Genomic DNA, 22,308 nt, shown 5'->3' with positions numbered 1-22,308 from the left:
GTCTTTTGTACAAGTACCAGCTTCTAAGTAAATTGTACCTGGGCCAATTTCCTATTACATCCTCAGTTGCTCAATCTATAGATTCATAAAATCCTCCCGATTATTTGATTATGATCAATGTAATACATGCCTTTAATCACAGGTTAATGGGGATTCTTTCTCCTTATGATCAATGTAATACATGCCTTTGAGAAGGGAGAACCCAAAATAAATAAATAAATTAATGAATAAAACACTACTAATATAGAAAGTTGTGAACAGGATTGTGATTAGTTTAGATTGTGGTCGTCGGAGAAGAAGCTATCGCCCAGAAACTTTAGGTGGTCGTCGGAGTTTATCGTCCAGCCCCCACCATTTTCTCTCTCCCCGATTATGCTTCACAGTTTTAGGGTTTGGTTTTGATTTTTTTTTTTCAACAGTTCAATTGTTTTGTGTATGTTTGTTTTTAAGGTAATATTAGTTAATGTTTATTATTATTATTATTAGGTATCAGATTATTATTTAATGTTTATTATACTATATAAATTTATTCAATTAATTTTATGTAACTATATTAGTTTTAAATCAAATTAAATTTTTTATTTTAATAGTTAATATTAGGTGGCAATTTTAGAATATGATGTGGCATTATTTTAAATGATGTGGCATGCCACCTGTTGTCTAGTGTGCAAGATAACAGCAAGGTACCTACAGAATGTTTGAAAATGTAACGGAAGGTATTTATGCCGCCAAAATTTTCACTTAGGTATTAAATTGCAACCGAATGATAAACTTAGATATTTATACCGCAAATTACTCTTTTAATTATTATTATTTTTATTTTGTAAATTTCAATTTATAATCAAGTTTAATTTTAATTTTATTTAATTTAATTTTTAATTTTAAAATGATTTTCAAATATTTTCATGAATTTTAAATAATAAAAATAATAATTAAATAATGTGGACCAATGCGAAAATGACATGTGAACACTTACGTGTCACTTAACGAAAAAATATCTACGGAACTTCTAAAATCAAGTATTTTTACCGCCAAAATTTTTAGTTGGGTATTTATCTGCAACTTTAAAATAAAAGTATTAATGCCGCAAATTACTCTAATATAAATCTTACAAATTACTCACACATAAGTAATGTAAATCCTACAAATTACTCACACATGAGAGGACAAACACAATCTTTTTTTTGGATAAATTTTCAATCAAACTCAGCATTGATTCAATTACTAAAATCCTTGAGTTATGACTTGTTAGTGTAAATCTAGAGAGAGAATTAAATTGCCGAACTACAATAAATTCTTAGTGATTTTTTACTTTTCTCACAAACAAAATATAATCGAGCACATAAGCTCTAACACTTAAAGTCACAAGTTTCTACCATCAAAAATAGTTTTATAAGATTATGCAGAAGGCATCAAAAAATATAACCCTACTGCCGTCAAGTCAGCTCGATTAAATGCACACTAACACTGAAATGCTAGTTAATGATGAATAAATCTGTATCAGATTTGTTATACCAAAACATTTTGCATTTGAATTTTTAACAGCACAAGTCACTAAACGATTCTGTACACCAAACAAGCAGATGGTTTGCCAATTGTGCCACGACCTTGACCATGCACTTGGAGAAAGAAATGATAAATTGGTATTCTCACTGCCATCAAAACCAGTAAAAACATTCAATTCACAAACTTTTTGACAAAATACTACCTGAACTAAAATTATCTTAACTCTCAGAAGTGCGGCCTTAGCATTCAATTACCACAATCTTCGTTTGACAAAATACTACCTGAAATAAAGATGCATAACGTGAAGGGAAGCCAGCAAAGGAAATAAATCAACTATCTGACATAATCACAAATCTTTGGGCTAATAAGGTGAGGTCTACCCTATTAGGAGTACACAGTATAGTAAAATGGCATCACAAGAGGAAGAAAAAAAGACACACACATTATATATATGTATATATACCTGGAAGAATTAAGACTTGTTTTCTGAATCCTGTGGCAATGTTGTTCTTGATTTGTTTTGAGGTCTTCTGTACCACAAAATAGTAAACCACAGAGTCCTTAATAAACCCCCATTAGCAAAATGTGGGATAAATATGCGCCCCCAGTACGGGTAGTGTGGGCCAGGTAATTTAAGCAAAGTGAAGAAAATAGCCATGCAAATTAGATGCCAAGGAACTTCTGCATTCTGAAATTAAGCCAGATAAGTATAGGAACCATTAGAATATACATTATTTTGGGCACCATTTAAGAATACTCAGATAAGACGAACTAAGAAAAGTATAGGCAGATTTGTGCAATTATTTACAGATTATGACAAGACAAGTAAATATCAGACCACCCTATTTGGAATTTAAATTGAGCACCACAAATGTCACAAGATTTGGTCAACAGTAAAATATGTTCTACCCAAATGAAGTTCAGAATAAACCAAACAAATTTTTGATTTTTGGTAAACATCTTACCTTGAGAAGTGGGGAAATTTCCAAGGCTGTCTGCCTCAAGACTCCAGCAAGAGTAATTCCGATGAATAATGGAAAAGGGACAAGTTTCAGCTTCCTTTCATGTGCACAGTAAGACATCTCGCTAAGAGAGGACACAGCGAGTAAAGGTACAGATAAGTATTTAAAAACTGCCAAGATGAGGTCCAGGGTAAGCTGAATGAAGTTGTCAAATGCTCTGTTCCAAGGGAAGTTCTTCACTGGTTGAGGGAAACCTTCCCACAATTTCCTTGCCTTCTCCATCAACTGGTCAAACTTTGTTTTCCCGGAATCATTTGATGACTGCCCTGCCGCCATGTTCATTGCACAATAGACCTTTGACATGGGCACAGAATTTTGAAGTACTCCATATGATTTGAAACCAAAGCTGCAGCTACGTGGGAATGATCCCAGCTGCAACCAAAAGAGAATTCAATATTCAGTACAAACCAAAAATAAAAAAAAAAACAATTCAAATATTTTATAGCTCTGCTCTGATTACTAAACCGAAATTAGCTTAACTAAAATCACAAAGTCGTTTTTATTCGCAAGAAAATCATCGTGTATAACAAGTCATTAGCAAAGTAGCTCCTATTTGGTTGAAAAATTGCGTAAGCACAATTGTAGTCGAGATAGGATTAAGAAAACGGGAAAGAAAAAAGAAGTATTTCAACTATATGGTAATTTGACTCCAATTTACTCATTAATAAAGGTTCAGATTTTCAGGGAAATCAAACATTTCAACTGCGAGGAACAATTTGTTTTTTATTTTATTTTATTTTATTTTTAAAAAGAAAAAAACTTCAGGGAAACCAAACATTGCAACTGATACTACGATGAAAACACACAAAAATATATGCATATATAATCAATAACTACAATTGAAATAGCCGGAAATTAATAGCTTTACCTGCAGAAAAGGATGAGGGGTCTTAAGGGCCATCTTTGAGGAGATCTGGAGATAAACAGAAGAAGATATCAAGTGAGAGGAATATAGAGACGACATTAATGAAAAAGCTTAAACCCTCGTCCCCAACCAGAATCAACAAAAGCATCTCATCTAGAATCTTTCACTTCCCAAAACCCTCGTCCCCAACCAGAAAATGAGAGAGAGAGAGAGAGAGAGAGAGAGAGAGAGAGATACCTGATTTAGCAAGAATTGGTTGATGGAAGGAAGGAGATGAAGAGCAGAGGCGGCTAGGCTTGGTTGTTCTTCCAGTCGGGTGAGCTTTCCCGAGAAATTAAACTCTTGTGTTATCAAGAGGTGGATATTAGAGGAAATTACACTCTATACCCTTTTTATACTTTTTATATTGTTCTCTTTTATTTTTATCTTCTTTTTTAAAATCTATCATTTTTATCTCTTTTTTTAAACATTGTACCAATTTTGTCCCTATCACTTCAAGATACTCTTCATGTGATTCTCTTATGTAAGGATATTTTGGGTACAATACATATAAAAAGAGGTATATTTCAAATAAATATAAAATTAGAGGTAAATTTAATTAATTGATGAATAAAGAACAATTTTTCAACTTATACCCTGCATATTACCTCAATGTTGAGCCCATGTTGAGCCCATAGTAAAATGAATCCCCAGCTACAAAAATAAAAATGTAATACCAAACATGTTTGGGTTGGGCTTTAAATTCCCAATCCTCAGTAAGCAAACATGTATACCAAACAGCCCATAACGGCGTGACGCGTGTCGTTGGTGGATCTGAACTGAGCCGCTCCATTGACATCCCTACACTTTTCTTGTTTGTCAGTATCTCAAAAAGCACGAACTCCCTTTTCCTATATCTACAGTTTCCGCCGAAACTGAAAAATAGACAACACAGTTCATAGTCCAAGACTTCATTTACCTTTTTTTGTTTCCCTTTGAAGGTGAATTGCTTGTACAGATTACACATTGCTTTACTACTTCAAAGCCTCATCAAGTCTTTTGAAACATTCACGATTGTGTTTTTTTTTTATGTGGCAGTGTCAAATGAGCTCTTCCACCTCACGTTCCTTTTGCTTTGACTCTGGCTGCCTATGGAAGGTCTGTTTTACTTCCAACGTCTATAATTTTTTGCGTCTTTAGCTTTCTTTTAGTTTTACTTTTTATTTTTCGATAAAATTATGCTTTTTTATTATTTAATTGTATCCATTTTAGAAAATTGACTATGAAAGCTTTTTGTTTGTTCTTGTTATCATCGTTTTAAATGTTGGTGGATTTAATGTTTTTAAGTATTTTTGTTTGAATGTAGGATGAAATGAAGGTGACTAAGGCTAAGAGGCGAAATGCAGGGAATATGTTTGTTAAATGTTCCGCGAATACCAAAGCTCAAAAAGCAGAAAAACCCATTCGTATTGGGGTTCTTGGAGCTAGTGGTTACACTGGTTCTGAGGTAGAGTAATTCCCATGTTGTTAAGTTTTAATTTTTTTTTTCTCGGAAATTTTATGTTGGGGGTGGAGGGCTGACAAGGGAGCAGAGAAAATGAAGGACAGTTCTCTGATGGAAAAAGAATTTAAAAGCTATGAATGCATCTTACGGTTTATAATGTGGGAAATCAACTGGGCATTTAGAACATTTCATTCATGTATTCAGTATCATTGCATTGATCAAGTTGAGGTCTCTGTTTGTGATTTTATAGCCTAAAGGATCATATTGCATTTTTATTTTGGCAGATTGTTCGGCTTCTAGTAAACCATCCACACTTTGGCATTTCCTTTTTAACTGCTGACAGAAAAGCTGGCCAACCACTCAGTTCTGTGTTTCCTCATCTAATCACACAAGTAAGTAAGAAGTTTATAAATTGAAAGTAGCCTTTCAATGCAAACATTGATCTGATCATCAATTTCCATTTAGGATACTTCCTATCTGGTTGACTTTGTTGCCTGGCCTGTATCTTTTATCCTTAGATTGGTATCAAGTGGTCAAATGGATGTCAATTTAATGATTTTGGCTCTAAATTGTTTGATCATATTGTGACTTGCTTTCCTAACATATACGAATTTGCAGGGTTTACCGAACTTGATTGCTGTCAAGGATGCTGATTTTTCTGGGGTTGATGCTGTTTTCTGCTGTCTGCCACATGGAACCACACAGGTTTGTTCCCATTACCTTTCTTTCTGTTAATTTCTTGATTGACAAGTTACCTTTTAATTTTTCCTTCCCTTCTTGTAGATAGGAAGCACTGCTTTTTAAGCTTACAAATAGGAAGTGAGTTTACTTACTGAATATTTGCCTTCTATATTTTAATTTTCAGGATATTATAAAAGGACTGCCGAAACATTTAAAGATTGTGGATCTTTCTGCTGTATGTTCACTTGACGACCCTGTGCTGTTTCTAGTTCTTTTTACTTCTGTTATTTTCATTATGTAACATATTTGAAAGTTTGAAGTCATTGCTTGGAAATTTGTATTTATTGATTCTGTAGGACTTTCGACTTCGGGATATATCTGAGTATGAAGAATGGTATGGTCAGCCACACAGAGCACCAGATTTGCAGGTGAAGTAACTATTTTCTTCTGTCTAGAATATGCCATGTAGTTTGTTTTATACCTGTCATTCATAGTTTCTGTAAGGGCTCTGAAGTTAACCATGAATTATGAAGAGAATCTAGCACAACAGGCATTAAAAAGGTTATGTTTTAAATGCATTCAATTTTTTTACTAAAAATTATTTATCTTACTGGATCCAGAAAGAAGCTGTGTATGGACTCACTGAGATTTCACGAGAGGCGATAAAAGATGCACGTCTAGTTGCTAATCCTGGTTGTTATCCCACGACCATTCAGATTCCCCTTTTTCCTTTGTTAAAGGTGTGTTTCTTGGTTATTTGAATTCATTTGTCGTGTTTTTACGAGAATGTAGCTTGGGATTTTTTACTAACTGGAGCTGGTAAGAATGTAATTTTCTTATATAATGTACACTTACAGCCTGACAAGAAAAGAATGTACTGTTTCTATATAGAAAATCTTAGACAAAGAGAAACTGAAATGATCTATAATTGATCTATAATCTCCCATTAAGCATGGCTTAACATTATGCATCAGGGATAAAATGGAAATAAGAAATAATCATGCCTTTCTCTTGGTGCAAATAATCCAATTCAAATGACCTTGGTGCAAAGGTTTTCCTTATAGCTTGAGTTTGACTGTGATTTCTATGGAGTAAAATCTTTGTTTAATTTATCTTGCAAAATGAATTACAATAATGCTTGAGCAAATTTATCCTTCTGTGTGACATGTAGGCTCTAAGTATTAATGCTGTACAAATTATTTCGAAGTTTAGCGAAACATTCTAGAATAGGCTTTTATACCATGTTCTGTAATGGTAGTTGTACAGTCACAATGAGACTTGTTTCGAAGTTATCCTTTTGTATTTTTAGGGATTCCTGATAGCCCTTTCACATGCAGGGGAATCTCGTAAGAGTTGAAAATATCATTATTGACTCAAAATCTGGTGTTACTGGAGCAGGTTTGTATTTTTTTTATACCTCCGAGGGTCCAGGATATACCTTCCAGTGCTGCTATGTTACTCAATATTTTTACAAATTAATTAATTTGCAGGGAGAGGTGCGAAGGAGTCAAATATGTATGCCGAACTAGCTGAAGGCATCTATTCTTATGGTGTTTCCCGGCATCGCCATGGTAAGTTTTGTGTTAAAAATCAGTATGGGAAAAGGATTTGATTGGTCACATATTTCTTTATTTATTATTGAAAATGAAACAAAAGGCGATGATGTTGTCAAGATGTTTTAGGAAGTTTACATTTGCTGTTTCACTTTGAATAATATAAATAACTAAATCAAGCAAGCCCTCGGAGATTAATATTTATTGTCTGCATCCTTATTGTAATATAAATTAGATCTGTTTTTGTTTTTCTTTTCTAAATACTTTAACCTTTCTTATTGGAAGAAAAATGGGCGAGAGAACATATATGACTAGTTTTGATCAACTTTTGTTAATTAAAGGTCAGTATTTTGGGTTAAATTTATTCATAAATGATTCCCTCAAAACGGATAGACAACTGTATAGGCACTTTGTTTCTTTTAAGGGTCACATGATATTCAATTGACATAACTTATATGCAAGGCTAAATAGGTGGTTTTTAATTCATTGCGTATTGTGGTAATCTTGGTTCTTTCTTGAATTTCAGTTCCAGAAATTGAACAGGGACTATCCGATGCAGCTGATTCAAAGATAACCATCAGTTTCACCCCGCATCTTATGCCAATTGTAATTATTACACAAATTGTATTAGTGATTCTATCCTCTGCAAACTTTTTGTTGCTAAAATGAATCTTTGTATCAATCTTTCAGATCCGCGGTATGCAGTCAACTATATATGTTGAAATGGCTTCTGGAGTAACAGTTGATGACCTATACCAGCAATTAAAGACAACATATGAGGTCACCTTTTGAACTAAATTCTCATAGTTGAGCGCTTTTCCATTTCATAATAAAATTGAATCAGAAGTCAATACTTAAATTCCTGCACAATCAGACATTCATTCAAATTAAAAAAAAATATTGGCAGTGAGTCTTAATAACCATTTGCTACTCCTTATTCCTATCAATATGTCATCTTGACAGGCTTAGGAAATATCTTGATTTGCAATAATTTGAGTTGACTTAAAGATGTTCGACATTTTGCAACATTTCTCGTGTGTTAGTTTGATGATCAGGATGTTTTACCTTAAATCTTCCCTGAATATTGGTGTACATCAACTAAAAGGAATCAGTATTAGGAAAGGGTCTTGGTTATTCTTTGCTAATGAATTGAATGTGAAAAAGTTTTTTGAGTTCTGTACAGCCCTTGGAATTGTTTGTGGCTGTTACCTTGTAGAAATGGCATAGTCATTGATCCATGTGCCTGTTCAAACATTCTTGTTTGCCTTCTTTGGCAAGAGAATATATTTTCCTTGATTTATTTTCTTTTGTAATTGAAGAATAATTCTGTTGTGATTTTGTTACAGGATGATGAATTTGTAGTCTTATTAGAGAAAGGAATTGTCCCTCGCACTCATGATGTTCGTGGATCTAACTATTGTTTAATGAACGTCTTTCCTGACCGAATTCCTGGTCGAGCTATAATAATTTCTGTTGTATGTCCAATCTCTAAATACTTAATTGATTATTACCATGTGCTGCAGCAAATTCTTATGTGTGGCATCATAAGTGGCTAAACTCTTAAATGTTGGTGTAGATTGACAATCTTCTTAAGGGAGCTTCAGGTCAAGCTATGCAAAATCTTAATCTGATGTTGGGACTTCCAGAAAGCACGGGGCTTCTTTCCCCGGCTTTATTTCCTTAGCATTTTCCTCTTTTTATGTGTCGGAAGAAAGAGTAAGCATTCTACATACGAACTAAAATCTCCTTATTTCCTATGTGAATACCATTTTAATATTTATAGAAATGACACATTGATTACTTACAGTAACACCCTATGTAGTCTAGAAAAGATAAAAAGCGAAGAAATAGTTCACATTTAGTATAAGTTGAACGGTCAAAAGTAAAAGAAATTGTCAGATTTACCTAATTTAAGATCGGTGAAATGTATCAGTTCATGGGATCTTGTTGTTGTAGTTTTGACATAATTCAGATAACATGTTAACGTCGTCTTTTTTTAGGCTCAATCATTTGTATTAGCTTCTCCTTTACCTTCATTTTTTTTAACCCAGAAAGCCAAATGAGAAAAGAAAATGTTCTCATTTTATCTTCAGCAAGTGTTTCATTTAACATTGTTTTTGCTCTGATATTTTCCTGATTATCACAGGGAATAAAAGATGCGGAAACCCTACCAAGTCCATTAATTAAGTTTAATTTTCAGCTAGAAATCAATATTTCCAGCACCTATCACTACTTGGCTACATTTTATTTTATTTTATTTGTATTTTGATAATATTAGAAAGTATAATTTGTTGAAATTGATTATGGGATGTCATGTTTGCTGACATGTTGTCCTGAGATTTTACGATTTGAATTTTGGTTTTTACGAGTAAATTAATATAGGCTAATATACTGATGCATACGCCATGCAACCCAGAAATCAATATATATTAGAAACGGCTGAGAGTTTAATTACAATAAAACATTATTGAAGTAATCAATTCATTCAGTGAAGTTTCTGAATATCTTAAATCTACAGAGCATAGAGATAAAATATAACTGTTGAATCGTTTTTTTTTTTGGGTTATTTGCGGCAAAACCCCCTAAAGTAGAGAGGGTTTTGCACATAACCCCCAAATCTAAAATTTTGGTGGTAATACTACCTAAACCACTGGTCCGTTAGCAAATACACTCCCCCGTCTAACTGACCCCGTTTTCTGCTTATGTGGCTGGTTAGCCCAAGTGCCCAGTCAGCAAATCGAAATTACGTGGCATTGTACCGTTTAAAACCTTGGTCTTTAACTGAAAATTAAAATTTAATTAATACATTAACTAAATAAAATCAAATACCCCATTAAACACAAATCCACTTTACCAGAATCAAACCCCCAAACCCAGATGTCACACCCATTTTAAATCAAAGAAAATCGAGGGAAGGGGGTCGAAATCAAAGAAGAAGATTAAGGTCCATAAATTTCGAAGGGTTGGGGTACTCTTACCTGGTTTCATCCTCCATTGTCGAAGGGGAAGAACAAAGCTACTGAATATGTCGACGGGGCCTCACCTCTGCCGATGTGATCCCCCTAGGGTTGCAGAGATGAAAACATCTTGGACGAATAAGAATCCTGGGCGAAGGTTCGTTAGATGCCCATTCCATCAGGTGAGATCCTGTTGCCTTTATTATTTGCCCTAATTTTTGTTTTCTTTCTTCTTTTTTTTTTCTTCTGGTCAGAATTTTTTTTTTGGTTGTGGCAGCAAGAACAAGGGTGTAATTTTTGGATGTGGTATGACCCACCCATGTGTGAACGAGCCTTGGTTGTCATTCCTGGACTGCTAAGGAAGATTCGAAATTTGGAGATGGAAGTTTCCAATTTATCTGAAGCTTGTAACAGCAAAGAAGGACATGAATCTGTGGAGAACTACATTAACAACAAAGAACAAAATGAATGTGTGGAGAGTTGTCATGAAAGCACTCCCACCATGGTTGGCTATCCAAATGCAAGGCAAACCTGTGAATGTCAAAGGAGTGGAAATATTAGATGTTTTGTAATATGTATTGCAATATGTATGTTATTTTATTTTTTCAAATCATGAACAATGATGTGTAACTGAATGGATAAGTTACTGTGACTGTGGTTGATCAATCAAAGAGTAAGAAATGTAGTCATTTTTGCTTTAATATAATCCCCTTTTCCATAAGTAATTATCATATGTTTATATTATGTGCATACTTCTGCACCAAACATGACAGTGTAATACAAAATACCTAACTGAACATAAATTAGGGTTAACAGTTAATTGTTTCTGTAATTCAACACCATCAAGTGCACTAATTCAAAATACAACATCTTATGCACTAATTGTTTTTGCATACCTAATACATTACTAAGGACTAAGACAAAATAATAATTCAAAATACTACTTAAAGTGGTCCATCCTATGCATTAGACCCTCCTGCATTGTTTGTTGGAGCAGATGGCCCAGCTCCATCACCTTGTGCAGCCTTCCTAGCTTTTTCCTTTTCCATTCTTTTCCTTCTCTTTAGAGTTTCCTTGGTTGGATTTTGGATGGGTGGCCTGCCTCCTTTTTTCTTTGGACCCTAAAAAACAGAAGTATTGAATCATTATTGGCAAGTAAAAAGTAATACCAAAACCAACAAAGTAAGGTTTAGACAAATTCATACCTGTGCCTGAGGTGCTGCATCATTCGGGCAATACCTCCTATTATGTCCAGGTTGCCTGCATTTTCCACAATGCATAATTGCACCAGTTCTTCTGGCAGTTGAGGTAGCTGGAGGTGGTGGCTCATCAACACTTCTTCTTCTTTTTTTCTTGGGCCTGCCTGGCAAAATGTTTTCTCCAGGAGGAAGGATTGGGTTTTGACCTGTTTTTGGCCACTTGTCAGGACTTGGGATTGGGAAAACTGTGGGTGCATAACTCTTTTCGAAAGCCTCTTTGCTGTAATAAGGGTGTACATAGAGATGGGAATTATGGTTGCACATCCAAATTGCAGCTAAGGCATGTCCACAAGGTATGCCTGTTAACTGAAACTTCCTACAGGTGCATGTTTTCTTCTCTAAGTCCACAGTGTTGCAACCTCCTGGATTCGTCTGAACTTGAAACATAGTTGCATTTGCTCTTGACACTCCACACCGTTTAGCAACTTCTGTTTCCTTTGCAATAATCTTGATGATGTTGTTGTGTATAGTATGTCTCCATCTAGGCAAACTCTCTCTTTTTTTGGTAAAACGACACATTAACCAGTGCCTGCAAAAATAGCATGACTAAGTGAGAATGCAAAAATTAAAACAATTAATTACTAACTGCCAGTACTTAGAAATCACTGAAAATGTTACCTGATAGATTCTAGCAGAGTAATTATTGGTTTGTCCCTTGCATCAATGATTGCTTTGTTGAAGCTTTCACAAATATTGTTCAGCAACATATCACATTTAACCCCCTCTTTGAAGTGTGCTTTTGTCCATTCTGATGGGTTCTTTGCTGCCAGCCAATTGTATGCACTTGTGTTGATTTTCTTTATCTCATCCATCCTCCTATCAAACTCTGCAGGAATAGTGGCTCTTGCAGCATTCCACACAAGTTGTTTTAGCAGTAGCCCAGGAAACAGCTTTTTGAAATTTTCATGCATATGTCTGACACAAAACCTACTGTCAGGACTATTGAAAACTGTGTCCACTGCATTTTGAAGCCCCTTCTGCCTGTCACTCATAAAAGTGAATGACTGTGGCTGAATGGGATCCAAGTCATCCTTCAGCAGCTCTAAAAACCAAGTCCAGCTGTTGGTTGTCTCTTTCTCAGTGATGGCATAGGCTACTGGGAAGATGGAATTTGATGCATCAATCCCAATTGCAGCAAGTAAGATACCTTTACTGTATCCTTTCAGAAAGCACCCATCCAACCCTATAAGTGGCCTGCATCCTTGTTTAAAACCTTCTTTACATGCATGTAGACACACATAACACCTTTGAAAGATTCTATGGTCACCTTGCATCTCACATTTGAGCTTAGCAGTGGTACCTGGATTGGTTTCCAGAAGTTGCTTGAAGTAGTCCTCCAGCATAGCATATTGCTCAATGACTGAGCCTTCAAGTTCCTTTCTGACTTGGTCTTTAGCTCTGTAAAACTGCCAATAACTGCACTTTGAATATTTGGTGTCCTTTGTGATCTCCTGAAATGCCTTGTAATCCATGTTTGGATGTACTCTGAACTGGTTTTTGAAGTGAGTTGCCAGCCACTGTGCATTAATATGCTTGTTATCCAGGACAATACCACAATTCTCATGTGGTTGCTTAACTTTGTTCACCCTGAATGTTGTCCCATCTTGTTTGACATGTGCATACAACATCCAAGGGCATCCTTCTGCCTTACATTTCACCCTGAATTTCTGCCTGTCATTAGCCAACAGTATGTACTCCTTGTTGTTGTGAATGAAGTGTTCCCTAACAGTCTTCCTTAACAAGTCAATTGTTGCAAATTCCATGTAACATTTGAAGTCCACATCCTCTGTGTTTGTCTCAGGATTAAATGGAATCTTATGAGGTGTGGCTGCTTCATTCTCTTCATCACTATGCACACTCCCCATTTCAACTTCATCACCAATATCACTGTCATCAGCATTGTCATGCATCAACTCAGTGTGCCTTCCCCACCAGCCACAATCTTGAGGTTGCACATTCTCATTCAACTCCACATCTGGTTCACCATTGTACTCCTCCTCATGCATTTCAAACTCAGCTTCAGATTGGGGTACTGTCTGGGCTATTTGGTTTGCAGTGTGGGGTTCATTTTGGTGTTCTACTTCAGGTTGGGGTACTGGTTGGGGTGTTCTTGCAATTTGGTGTGCAGTTTGGGGTGCTGGTTGGGGTGTTCTTTGGGTTGCACATTGGGGTCTCATCCTCCTAAGTCTCTGTCTTCTACTCCTTGGTGACTCCTGTAAATCAAATATTACACATTAGCATTTGCACATCCTTCTGTCTTTTACTTATTTAATGCTTTGAAATCTATAAATCAATATACAATAAATTCTAACCATTTGTTCTGCTACTGCTACAGGTACACTTTGGGCAGGTTCTGTTGCAGCTTCAAGTTGTGGTGCTGTATTTTGAGTTGACTGTTGTGGTTCATTTTGGTGTGCAATTTCTGGTTCATTTTGGGGTTCTGTTGCAGCCTCAGATTGTGGTGTTGTTTGAGTTGCAGTATGGTGGGCAGACATCCTCCTTAGTCTCTGTCTTCTACTCCTTGGTGACTCCTGTAAATCAAACACAACACAATATCAAATGAGTCTGTGTGTCTTTTACTTATTGCAGGGTTTCAAATATATAAAATGCAACTCCACAACTTCTAACCATTTGCTGTGTTTGTTGCTCAGTTTGATGCTCAGTTTGCATCTGTGTGGGTGCTGCTTCATGCTCAATTTGATGCTCAGTTTGCATCTGTTCAGGTTGGGATTGGGATGCAAAATCAAATTCTGAAAACTCGTATGCAGGTTGGGATATGATGTCTGGTTCACTCTCAGATGGGATTTGATGTTCAGTTTGCATCTGCTCACTTGAAACTGAATCATGCATGACCCTCCTCTGCCTCCTCTCTCTGAGTCTTTTGCTTCTTGGTGTCTCAAAACCTTCATTTACACCAACAATCACAACCTCTGAATCACTAGATAACCCACTTAATTCCTGCAATACCAACTTATTCATTATTTATCAGCAATGAAAAACAAATTTAATGCAACCAAAACTAACAAAATGCTAAAAAAAAAAAATAATCCTCACCTGGGCAGCTGGTGCAACATCTGGTATAGGAGGACTTTCTGGTGCAGGTGGGGGTGGGAGGATAGGGAAGGTTGGGAGGCCTCCATCATCATCTAGATGAGCTAAGTGCTCCTCAGCAAAGGCCATCATTTCATGAAAATCTTCATGAACACCCCCATCTGAATCATCCTCCTCATCTCCATTAGATCCATCATCTTGCTCATCATCTTCATCATCATTTTCATCATCTTCCTCATCATTTTCATCATCTTCCTTATCATTTTCATCATCTTCATCCTCTTCTCCATCATCTTCCTCACACTCAGATTCAGATGATGATGATATCTCGATTGTCTCTGGAACAGTATTTCCTGGTTGGGGGCTACACTCACGAGAATCAACTTCCTCATTCACCCACTGTGCTGCTAAGTCTCCCCACTTGAAAAATTTGTTGTAGAACACGTCATTGCGGTCATAATGACCAGGTGGATTGATAACAACATCTGCCACAATTCCACAGTTTGATGGCAGCTCCACCAAAGTGCACTTCTCCAATTTCTCAGATGGTGGTTCTGGATTATGCCTAACAGCATCCTCAGACAAATGCCAATCCAATGCAAACGTTGGATCTGGCAGTACCAAGTATATAGCAGCCTCCCTGTAGCTTCTAGACCTCAAATCATCCAACAACATCTCCACTTGCTCTTGTTCAACTACCCTGAATCCCATATTCAGGTGTTTCCCTTTAGGCTTAAATAGAAATCCAAATGGGAACTGGTATCCCAATTCCACACCCATCTCTTCCAAATGCAACCTGTTGAACCCTTCAAACCCACAGTGATCAAAATATGCAATTTCACCACCCTCATACATCTTATTGCCACAACGGGTATACCAGAACCCCCCATGGAATAATTTCACTGTGAAATTATCCGAATTCAAACCTGCAACATAAACTAGAGTTAATGGAGGATGTTTACTAGGCAAAACCTAACAACTTTACCCAAATATTTGACAAAACCCCCTAAACATTTAGCCCCCCCACATCATACATACAGACAAAAAAAAAAACATGTGCAAATGTTCCTTTTGCAGAAGACAAAGGCATAAGATTCCCTAACAGCCTTTGACTACTTCGTTTTTACCCAAAAGTGCAATACTTTAATATCTATCTACCCACTTGACCTGTGTATGGACCACAATTCAACAAACCCCACAACCTAACTATTATTAACTCCACTACCAGAATTAAAAACCACTATAAATCCAGCACACTTATACCCAACATTTTTCAAAACCCTAAACACTATTACAAGAAAAAATCACTTACCGTAGTCTGGAGGAGCATCGTCCCTGTACCGACGACGAAAAGCCATTTCATCAACCACTTCTGCTTTCTCAGTCTTCCTCTTCAACTTCTATGCCGTGTTTCTGGGTTTCCTTTGATTTTTCGATAATGGGTATGGGGTTCTTACAGTGGTTCGGGTTCGTGTTCCCTTTTATTTCCAAACAGTGTCTTCGACTTCTTTCGATTTCGCAAAAAACGGTTTGGGGTTCTCTCCTTACACTGGTTCGTGTTTCATTTATCTTCCACCAGCTCTGGTTTCTGGGTTGTGCTTGTTTTTTTTTTTTGGAGATGAATGTTTCTTCTGGGTTTGTCTTAAGCTTACTTGGTTTGTCGATTTATATTCATAAAGTTTTGTTTTTTAAATTTCATTTCCCCTTGCTTGAGAAACTGTTTAAAGTGGATTTGTGTTTAATGGGGTATTTGATTTTATTTAGTTAATGTATTAATTAAATTTTAATTTTCAGTTAAAGACCAAGGTTTTAAACGGTACAATGCCACGTAATTTCGATTTGCAGACTGGGCACTTGGGCTAACCAGCCACATAAGCAGAAAACGGGGTCAGTTAGACGGGGGAGTGTATTTGCTAACGGACCAGTGGTTTAGGTAGTATTACCACCAAAATTTTAGATTTGGGGGTTATGTGCAAAACCCTCTCCACTTTAGGGGGTTTTGCCGCAAATAACCCTTTTTTTTTTACAATCTATGTTATTTTATTCCTTTAATAATAAAACTAGTAAAGAAAATAAAAAAGAAAGAAAGAATTAGTCAGGCAAAATCATAAAGAAAAAATGTATATTATTATCATTAATGAATAATAATACAAATTCACTTTTCTCTCTAACTTTTCACTTTCCACTCTTACTACTTTTTCACCTAACGTAAAATTATTGGAGCCTACAAAGAGAAGAAAATCAGACCAAAGAAAAGGGAGGGTATCGATACTAAAAATACTACGTATAATTTTTCCAAGAAATCAAGAGGCTTCGAGGATAAGTATTCATGGAATGCTTTCATTTTTCTTTCTTTGTTTGTTGATTCTGATGTTAATTACCTCTCTTATTTTCTCTCTATTAATTTATGGAATGCCCTCATTTCATAAAATGAAAGTGGATGCCCTCATCAAAGGAATGTTCCCATTCCAACAAAAAAAAAAAAATGAATGCTCTCATCCAAAAAATGCCCTGATTCCGTCAAAAAAAAAAAATAGATGCTCTCATCCAAGGAATGCTCATTCTTTAAAAAAAAAAAAATGAATGACCTCATCCACCCTTATTCCACCATAGAAAAATGGATGCTCTCATCCATGGAATACTCTTATTCCATAAAATTTAAATTTATGGAATGCTCTCATTCCATTAAATTTATAGATGCCCTCATCCAAGAAATGTCTTTGATAAAAAATGGATGCTCACATACAAGCTTAAAAGAGAAAGAAGAAGCAGAGATGAATTTCCTCTGTTTTGTATTGATACTAAAATGAATCTCACAATATTACACTGGTGCAAAGGCACCTATATATACACAATGAGTTAAATCACGAGGCCTAATGCTATTGGCCAAAGGATAACAGAAAAAATATTCTATATGGGACCACTCTCGGAATCAAATCATTTGTTGTAATCATTTGCAACGTAAGAATATTCCCTTTGCCTAATCATCAGTATATTCCATATTTTGCATTTGGGCATCTTTTAGACCTTTCATTTCAACATGCCCCCTCAAGCTATGTTGTGGTGAGTAACTAACAGTGAGCTTGTTTTTGAGATAGTGAAAGGTTAAGATTGGTAGGGACTTGGTTAATATATCTGCAGTTTGTTCATCAGTTGGTATGTATCTAACTTCAATCATTTTGTTTAGCACTTTGTCTCGAATGAAATGCACATCAATCTCTATGTGCTTAGTCCGAGAATGAAAAACAGGATTGGAAGCCAATTGCCTTGCACCAGAGTTGTCGCACCATATGACAGCAGGACTTTCATGCTTAATTCCAATTTCAGTAAATAATGATTGTAGCCAAGTGATCTCTGTGCAGGCTTGAGCAAGGGATCTATATTCGGCTTCAGTGCCGGATCGAGCAACAGCCTTTTGCTTTCTTGAACTCCAACTGATCAGATTACCACCAAAGTAGACACAAAAAGCTGATGTTGATTTTCGATCGTCAATTGAACTTGCCCAATCAGAGTTGCAGAAACTTTCTATGACAGGTTTAGTTGCTTTGGTGAATTGGATGCCTTCTCCAATTGTTCCTGCAATATATTAATATCCTCTTACAAGCCAGCCAATGTTTTTGAGTGGGAGCCTGAAGAAATTGGCTTAGTTTGTTGACTAGAAAAGCAATATCAGGTCTGCTAAGAGTTAAGTATTGCAGTGCACCAATTGCACTTCTGTACTGAGTGATGTCTTCAAGAAGTGGACTGTCCCGTAGGTGTAATTTATTACTTTGAAGCATAGGTGTAGGACACGGTTTGGCATCCAACATGTGGTATTTTTTGAGAAGATCAAGGGAGTATTTGGTTTGAGACAAGTGAAGCCCATCTTGCCCCCTAGTTGTCTCAAAGCCAAGGAAGTAAGTGACAGACTCGAGAGATTTCAGAGAGAATTGTTTGTTTAGCTCTGAAATGATGTGAAGCACACGATGAGAGTTGTTCCCAGTGAGTAGGATGTCATCAACGTAAACAAGAACATATAGATGAGCATCACCCTCGGCAAGATAGAAAAGAGAGTTGTCTGAAACTGAGTTGCGAAGACCAAACCGAAGTAAGGCCACACGAAGAGTATCAAACCAGGCACGTGGTGCCTGTTTTAGGCCATAAATGCCACGGTTAAGTTTGCATACAGCAGTGGGAAATTGGGGATCAACGTAGCCAAGTGGTTGAGTCATATACACATCTTCTTCAAGAGTGCCATGGAGGAAAGCATTGTTGATGTCGATTTGTTGAACATCCCAATCAAATGTAACAGCAGAGATAAGATGTCACGAATTTTAGATGGTTTAACAACGGGACTAAAGGTTTCAAGATAATCGATGCCTAGCTGTTTTTGAAAACCTTTAGCCACGAGTCGAGCCTTAAGACGTTCAACAGTGCCATCAAGATTGAACTTAATCCGATAAACCCACTTATTGTCGACGTCGTGCATACCAGGTAGACGAGGGACAAGATGCCAGGTGCCATTTCTTTTTAAGGCAAAATATTCATCATCCATAGCTGCCTTCCAAACACGACTTTTCAGGGTAATTTCAGGGGAAGCTGGGGTAGTGAGGGAGAAGGCTGGAAGGCTAGGATTTTTGAGAAGTGAAGCAATGAAAGTTTTTGGCTTGAAGATGCCAGATTTGGAGCGAGTAACCATTGGATGTGATGGTGCAGGTAATGGTTCAGGTTGCGGTATGGAAGGCAGTGAAGGCAACTGACTCATTGGTAAATGGACAGCCAAGGGAATTGTGGGGTATGAGGCAACATAGGCAGGACTTTTGGGAGAAGAATGACCATGTGCAGGACTTGTTACTGATCATTGGAAGCATCTGAATTCGAAGAGCCAATTTGAGGTGATGTGACTGGGCTTGCTAAGCTTTGAGATGTATCAGTTGCAAAACATAGTGTATCATCTTGAATATTTGGTGTGGAGAGGAAAGGAAGCCAATGACTGTAGTGAATTGTGGACTCAGAAACAGAAGAGGACATTTGTAAAGGATCTGTATGACCAAAACCAGTGGAGAAGGGAAATTCTAATTCATTAAAAGATACACTGTGTGCAATATAGATACGATCACTAGAATGCAAGCACTTATATCCTTTATGATTAGGACTGTAGCCAAGAAATACACATTTTGCAGATCGAAAATCAAGTTTGTGATTGTTGTAATCATGTAAGTGGGGAAAACAAGCACACCTAAAAACCTTTAAAAATTTTAAATTAAGAGAAACTTTAAACAGTATTTCAATTGGAGATTTGAGTGCAAGTGCTGGTGTGGACAAGTGATTGATGAGAAAAGTGGAAGTGCTAAAAGCATCCCACCAAAATCTCAGTGGCGTGGAGGCTTGAGAGAGTAAAGTGAGCCCCATTTCAATGATATGTTGGTGTTTTCTCTCAGATTTTCCATTTTGAGCATGAGTATGAGGACATGGGTGCCTAAAATGAACTCCAATAGAGGTGAGAAAGGGTGCTAAATTTCTATACTCTCCTCCCCAATCCGATTGGAGAGTTTTGATTTTAGTGTCAAATTTTCTTTCAACAAACCTTTGAAAAGTAATGAATGTACTTTTGACATCTGGTCTGAGTTTTAAAGGGAAAATCCAAGTAAAGTTGCTGAAATCATCTATAAAATGCACATAGTACCTATATCCTTCTTTTGATGGGATTGGAGAAGGGCCCCATACATCCGAATGTATGAGCTCAAGTGGTGAATGAGTTTTTGTATGAGATGTGCTGTAATGTTTATACTTGGATTTGCCTATATGACATGCATTGCAAAATGGTGGGTCAGATTTGAAAGAAACTTTTTCATTCATGAGCATATGTTTCATTACATTGACATTGGGATGACCAAGTCTCATGTGCCACACATTAACATCAGAATGAAAAACAGTAGGCAAACAAGGGCTGATGACAATTAAAAGACTGTGAAGGACTCGATTTTTCTTGACTACCTAACAACTGAGAAAGTTTGGCAATTTTACTGCTCTTGGAGGAATTAAAATAGCTAAGATTAACACTGGATGATGATGGAGATGCAGTAAGTTGCAACTGATACAGGCCATTGCTAAGCACTCCCCGAAGCAGCTCCTCCTTCGTGATTAGATCCTTCACAATACAATGATTAGCATAGAATTCAAAAAACACATGATTATCTTTGGTTAGTTGGGAAATAGACAAAAGATTTTTAGCTATTTCTGGTACAAAAAGGATATCTTTGAGAATAAGACTACAAGCAGAGTTAGAAATTTTGCTAAAACCATATTGAGTAACTGATAAGGGAGATCCATTTCCAATCAAGAGTTGAGTAATACCTTTCAGATTTGTTTTGTGTTGCAGATTGGTAGGCTTAGAGGTAATGTGATTAGTGGCTCCACTGTCTGTATACCACGAGTTGTTATTGAAGTTTTCAGTGGCTGAGAGAAAGACTTGCTGATCATTTGATGGCTGGTTTTGATTCATAGATGGTTGCTGCTGAGTATTATTCTGACTAGGTGCTTGAAAGGATATGTCAAACCTGTGATAGCATTTCGAAGCTATGTGACCTGGTTTGTTGCAGAGTTGGCAAACAGGTCTATTGTTATTGAATCTGCCTCTACCGTGGCCTTGACCGCGATTGTTGTGAGATCGACCTCCTAGGTGCTGGTTTTGAGTATTTTGAAAGCCTCCAAAGTTGAGAGATCTGCGCATCTGAGTAGCAAGATGTGCAGCAGGAATTGTAGGATCTCCTTGAGTTGAATGAAGTTGTTCAAGTCTGATTTCCTGGCTTTGCAACATGTATTAAACCTCTTGTAGAGTAACCTGGTCATGTCTAGAAGTTAGGTTAACAACAACTGATTCATACTCATGGCCAAGGCCACCCAATATACAGAGAATAAGATCATCATCAGACTAGAGTTGTCCTACAGCAGATAAGCCATCAGAGATATTTTTCATTTTTAAAATATAATCATGAATAGATAAACTGCCCTTTTTAAGTGACTGAAGTTGAAAACACAGTTGGAGTATGCTGGCCTTTGAACTTGTGGTGTATAATCGTTCAAGAGTTATCCACAGTTCATGAGAGGTAACGCAATTTATCACATGTCCAAACATGAATTCAGAGATTGAGTTGAGCAGCCAACTCAATATGGACTGATCTGTGCGACGCCACATCGCATATCCGAGATTCAGCTATCGAGATTTGCCTGGAACAGAGCCTCCGACTGTATTGTCCACAAACTGAGGAGGACAGACTTTAGTCCCCAAAATATATCCTTCCAGATCATGAGCTCTGAGAGCTTCTGAGATTTCCAGAAAGGGTAATTGGCTCTGTCGAGTTTAATGGTGAGAGGAGCTAGGCTTTGAAATGGTGAAGCAGATGTAGGTGGAGGTAAAATAGGTGAAGATTCATTGTTGGCAGGGGGTTAGCTTCTAAGGGACTTGTGGCAGAGGATCTTTCGACTGATGTTGGTGTCTCCATTGATGTAGGTTAACACAAGCAAACCACGCTCTGATACCAAGCTTAAAAGAGAAAGAAGAAGCAAAGATGAATTTCCTCTATTTTGTATTGATACTAAAATGAATCTCACAATATTACATATATATACACAAGGAATTAAATCACGAGATCTAATGTTATTGGCCAAAGGATAACTGAAAAATATTCTATATGGGACCACTGTCAGAATCAAATCATTTGTTGCAATCATTTGCAACGGTAAGAATATTCCCTTTGCCTAATCATCAGTATATTCCATATTTTGCATTTGGGCAGTTTCTATTAATGATTTTTTTTGAAATCCCCTCCACACACCCAAGCTCCATCTATCATTGGTTTCAAATGTTTGAGCAACTTCTAATATTCCTTTCGACCTCCCGGATTCGGACTACCATAGTAAAGCGCCATGTGAACCCTAAATAATTTTCC

General features: G+C 36.7%; 4 protein-coding genes and 1 long non-coding RNA gene across 8 annotated transcripts; 3 read left to right on the top strand and 2 right to left on the bottom strand.

Moving 5' to 3' along the window:
• Positions 1–1,285: 1,285 nt before the first annotated feature.
• Positions 1,286–3,783, bottom strand: LOC115703229 (uncharacterized). 4 transcript variants are annotated; one of them, XR_009684753.1, is made up of 6 exons: positions 3,631–3,783; positions 3,397–3,441; positions 2,472–2,900; positions 1,970–2,194; positions 1,730–1,787; positions 1,286–1,652 (listed from the first exon to the last, which is right to left on the bottom strand). XR_009684753.1 is itself a non-coding variant. In XM_061105178.1 (6 exons), exons 2-4 carry the CDS (start codon positions 3,427–3,429, stop codon positions 1,979–1,981), a joined length of 678 nt encoding a protein of 225 aa, XP_060961161.1. In that variant the 5' UTR covers positions 3,430–3,441; positions 3,631–3,783; the 3' UTR covers positions 1,286–1,652; positions 1,761–1,787; positions 1,970–1,978. The 4 variants fall into 4 exon arrangements, 3 of the variants coding, with proteins under 3 accessions (XP_060961161.1, XP_060961160.1, XP_060961162.1); XM_061105178.1 differs by having other exon boundaries at positions 1,761–1,787; XM_061105177.1 differs by lacking the exon at positions 1,730–1,787.
• A 379-nt stretch (positions 3,784–4,162) lies between these two features.
• On the top strand, positions 4,163–9,483 carry LOC115703228 (probable N-acetyl-gamma-glutamyl-phosphate reductase, chloroplastic). The gene is made up of 15 exons (XM_061105175.1): positions 4,163–4,373; positions 4,471–4,530; positions 4,739–4,879; positions 5,161–5,268; positions 5,495–5,581; positions 5,742–5,792; positions 5,914–5,985; positions 6,178–6,297; positions 6,895–6,955; positions 7,048–7,128; positions 7,637–7,716; positions 7,801–7,890; positions 8,457–8,585; positions 8,687–8,826; positions 9,257–9,483. Exons 2-14 carry the CDS (start codon positions 4,477–4,479, stop codon positions 8,792–8,794), a joined length of 1,182 nt encoding a protein of 393 aa, XP_060961158.1. The 5' UTR covers positions 4,163–4,373; positions 4,471–4,476; the 3' UTR covers positions 8,795–8,826; positions 9,257–9,483.
• A 108-nt stretch (positions 9,484–9,591) lies between these two features.
• LOC115705919 (uncharacterized) lies at positions 9,592–10,790 on the top strand. Its single transcript, XM_030633395.2, has 2 exons — positions 9,592–10,249; positions 10,345–10,790. The coding sequence occupies exons 1-2, from the start codon at positions 10,136–10,138 to the stop codon at positions 10,681–10,683; spliced, it is 453 nt and encodes a 150-aa protein (XP_030489255.1). The 5' UTR covers positions 9,592–10,135; the 3' UTR covers positions 10,684–10,790.
• A 4,637-nt stretch (positions 10,791–15,427) lies between these two features.
• Positions 15,428–16,548, top strand: LOC115708952 (uncharacterized). Its single transcript, XR_009684752.1, has 2 exons — positions 15,428–15,929; positions 16,172–16,548. It is a non-coding gene; the product is annotated as an uncharacterized LOC115708952 (long non-coding RNA).
• A 2,036-nt stretch (positions 16,549–18,584) lies between these two features.
• LOC133031993 (uncharacterized mitochondrial protein AtMg00820-like) lies at positions 18,585–19,121 on the bottom strand. The gene has a single exon (XM_061105798.1). It carries the CDS (start codon positions 19,119–19,121, stop codon positions 18,585–18,587), a length of 537 nt encoding a protein of 178 aa, XP_060961781.1.
• Between the last annotated feature and the right edge of the window lie 3,187 nt (positions 19,122–22,308).

This window comes from Cannabis sativa, chromosome X, assembly GCF_029168945.1.
Source record: "Cannabis sativa cultivar Pink pepper isolate KNU-18-1 chromosome X, ASM2916894v1, whole genome shotgun sequence".
In the NCBI taxonomy this organism is placed as follows: Eukaryota; Viridiplantae; Streptophyta; class Magnoliopsida; order Rosales; family Cannabaceae; genus Cannabis; species Cannabis sativa.
Note: the sequence above shows the minus strand (reverse complement) of the source record. Positions and strands in the feature narration are given on the sequence as shown.

What these genes read in the sequence shown, in the direction of transcription:
- LOC115703228 (XM_061105175.1), top strand. Translation starts at nt 4,477, where the DNA reads ATGAGCTCTTCCACCTCACGTTCCTTTTGCTTTGACTCTGGCTGCCTA. An exon ending in ACTCTGGCTGCCTATGGAAG is followed by an intron (nt 4,531 to 4,738) that starts GTCTGTTTTACT and finishes GTTTGAATGTAG; the next exon opens with GATGAAATGAAGGTGACTAA. An exon ending in TTCCTCATCTAATCACACAA is followed by an intron (nt 5,269 to 5,494) that starts GTAAGTAAGAAG and finishes ACGAATTTGCAG; the next exon opens with GGTTTACCGAACTTGATTGC.
- LOC115703229 (XM_061105178.1), bottom strand. Translation starts at nt 3,429, where the DNA reads ATGGCCCTTAAGACCCCTCATCCTTTTCTGCAG. An exon ending in CCCCTCATCCTTTTCTGCAG is followed by an intron (nt 2,901 to 3,396) that starts GTAAAGCTATTA and finishes TTTTGGTTGCAG; the next exon opens with CTGGGATCATTCCCACGTAG. An exon ending in AAATTTCCCCACTTCTCAAG is followed by an intron (nt 2,195 to 2,471) that starts GTAAGATGTTTA and finishes GCTTAATTTCAG; the next exon opens with AATGCAGAAGTTCCTTGGCA.
- LOC133031993 (XM_061105798.1), bottom strand. Translation starts at nt 19,121, where the DNA reads ATGAGTCAGTTGCCTTCACTGCCTTCCATACCGCAACCTGAACCATTA.
- LOC115705919 (XM_030633395.2), top strand. Translation starts at nt 10,136, where the DNA reads ATGTCGACGGGGCCTCACCTCTGCCGATGTGATCCCCCTAGGGTTGCA. An exon ending in TTAGATGCCCATTCCATCAG is followed by an intron (nt 10,250 to 10,344) that starts GTGAGATCCTGT and finishes TGGTTGTGGCAG; the next exon opens with CAAGAACAAGGGTGTAATTT.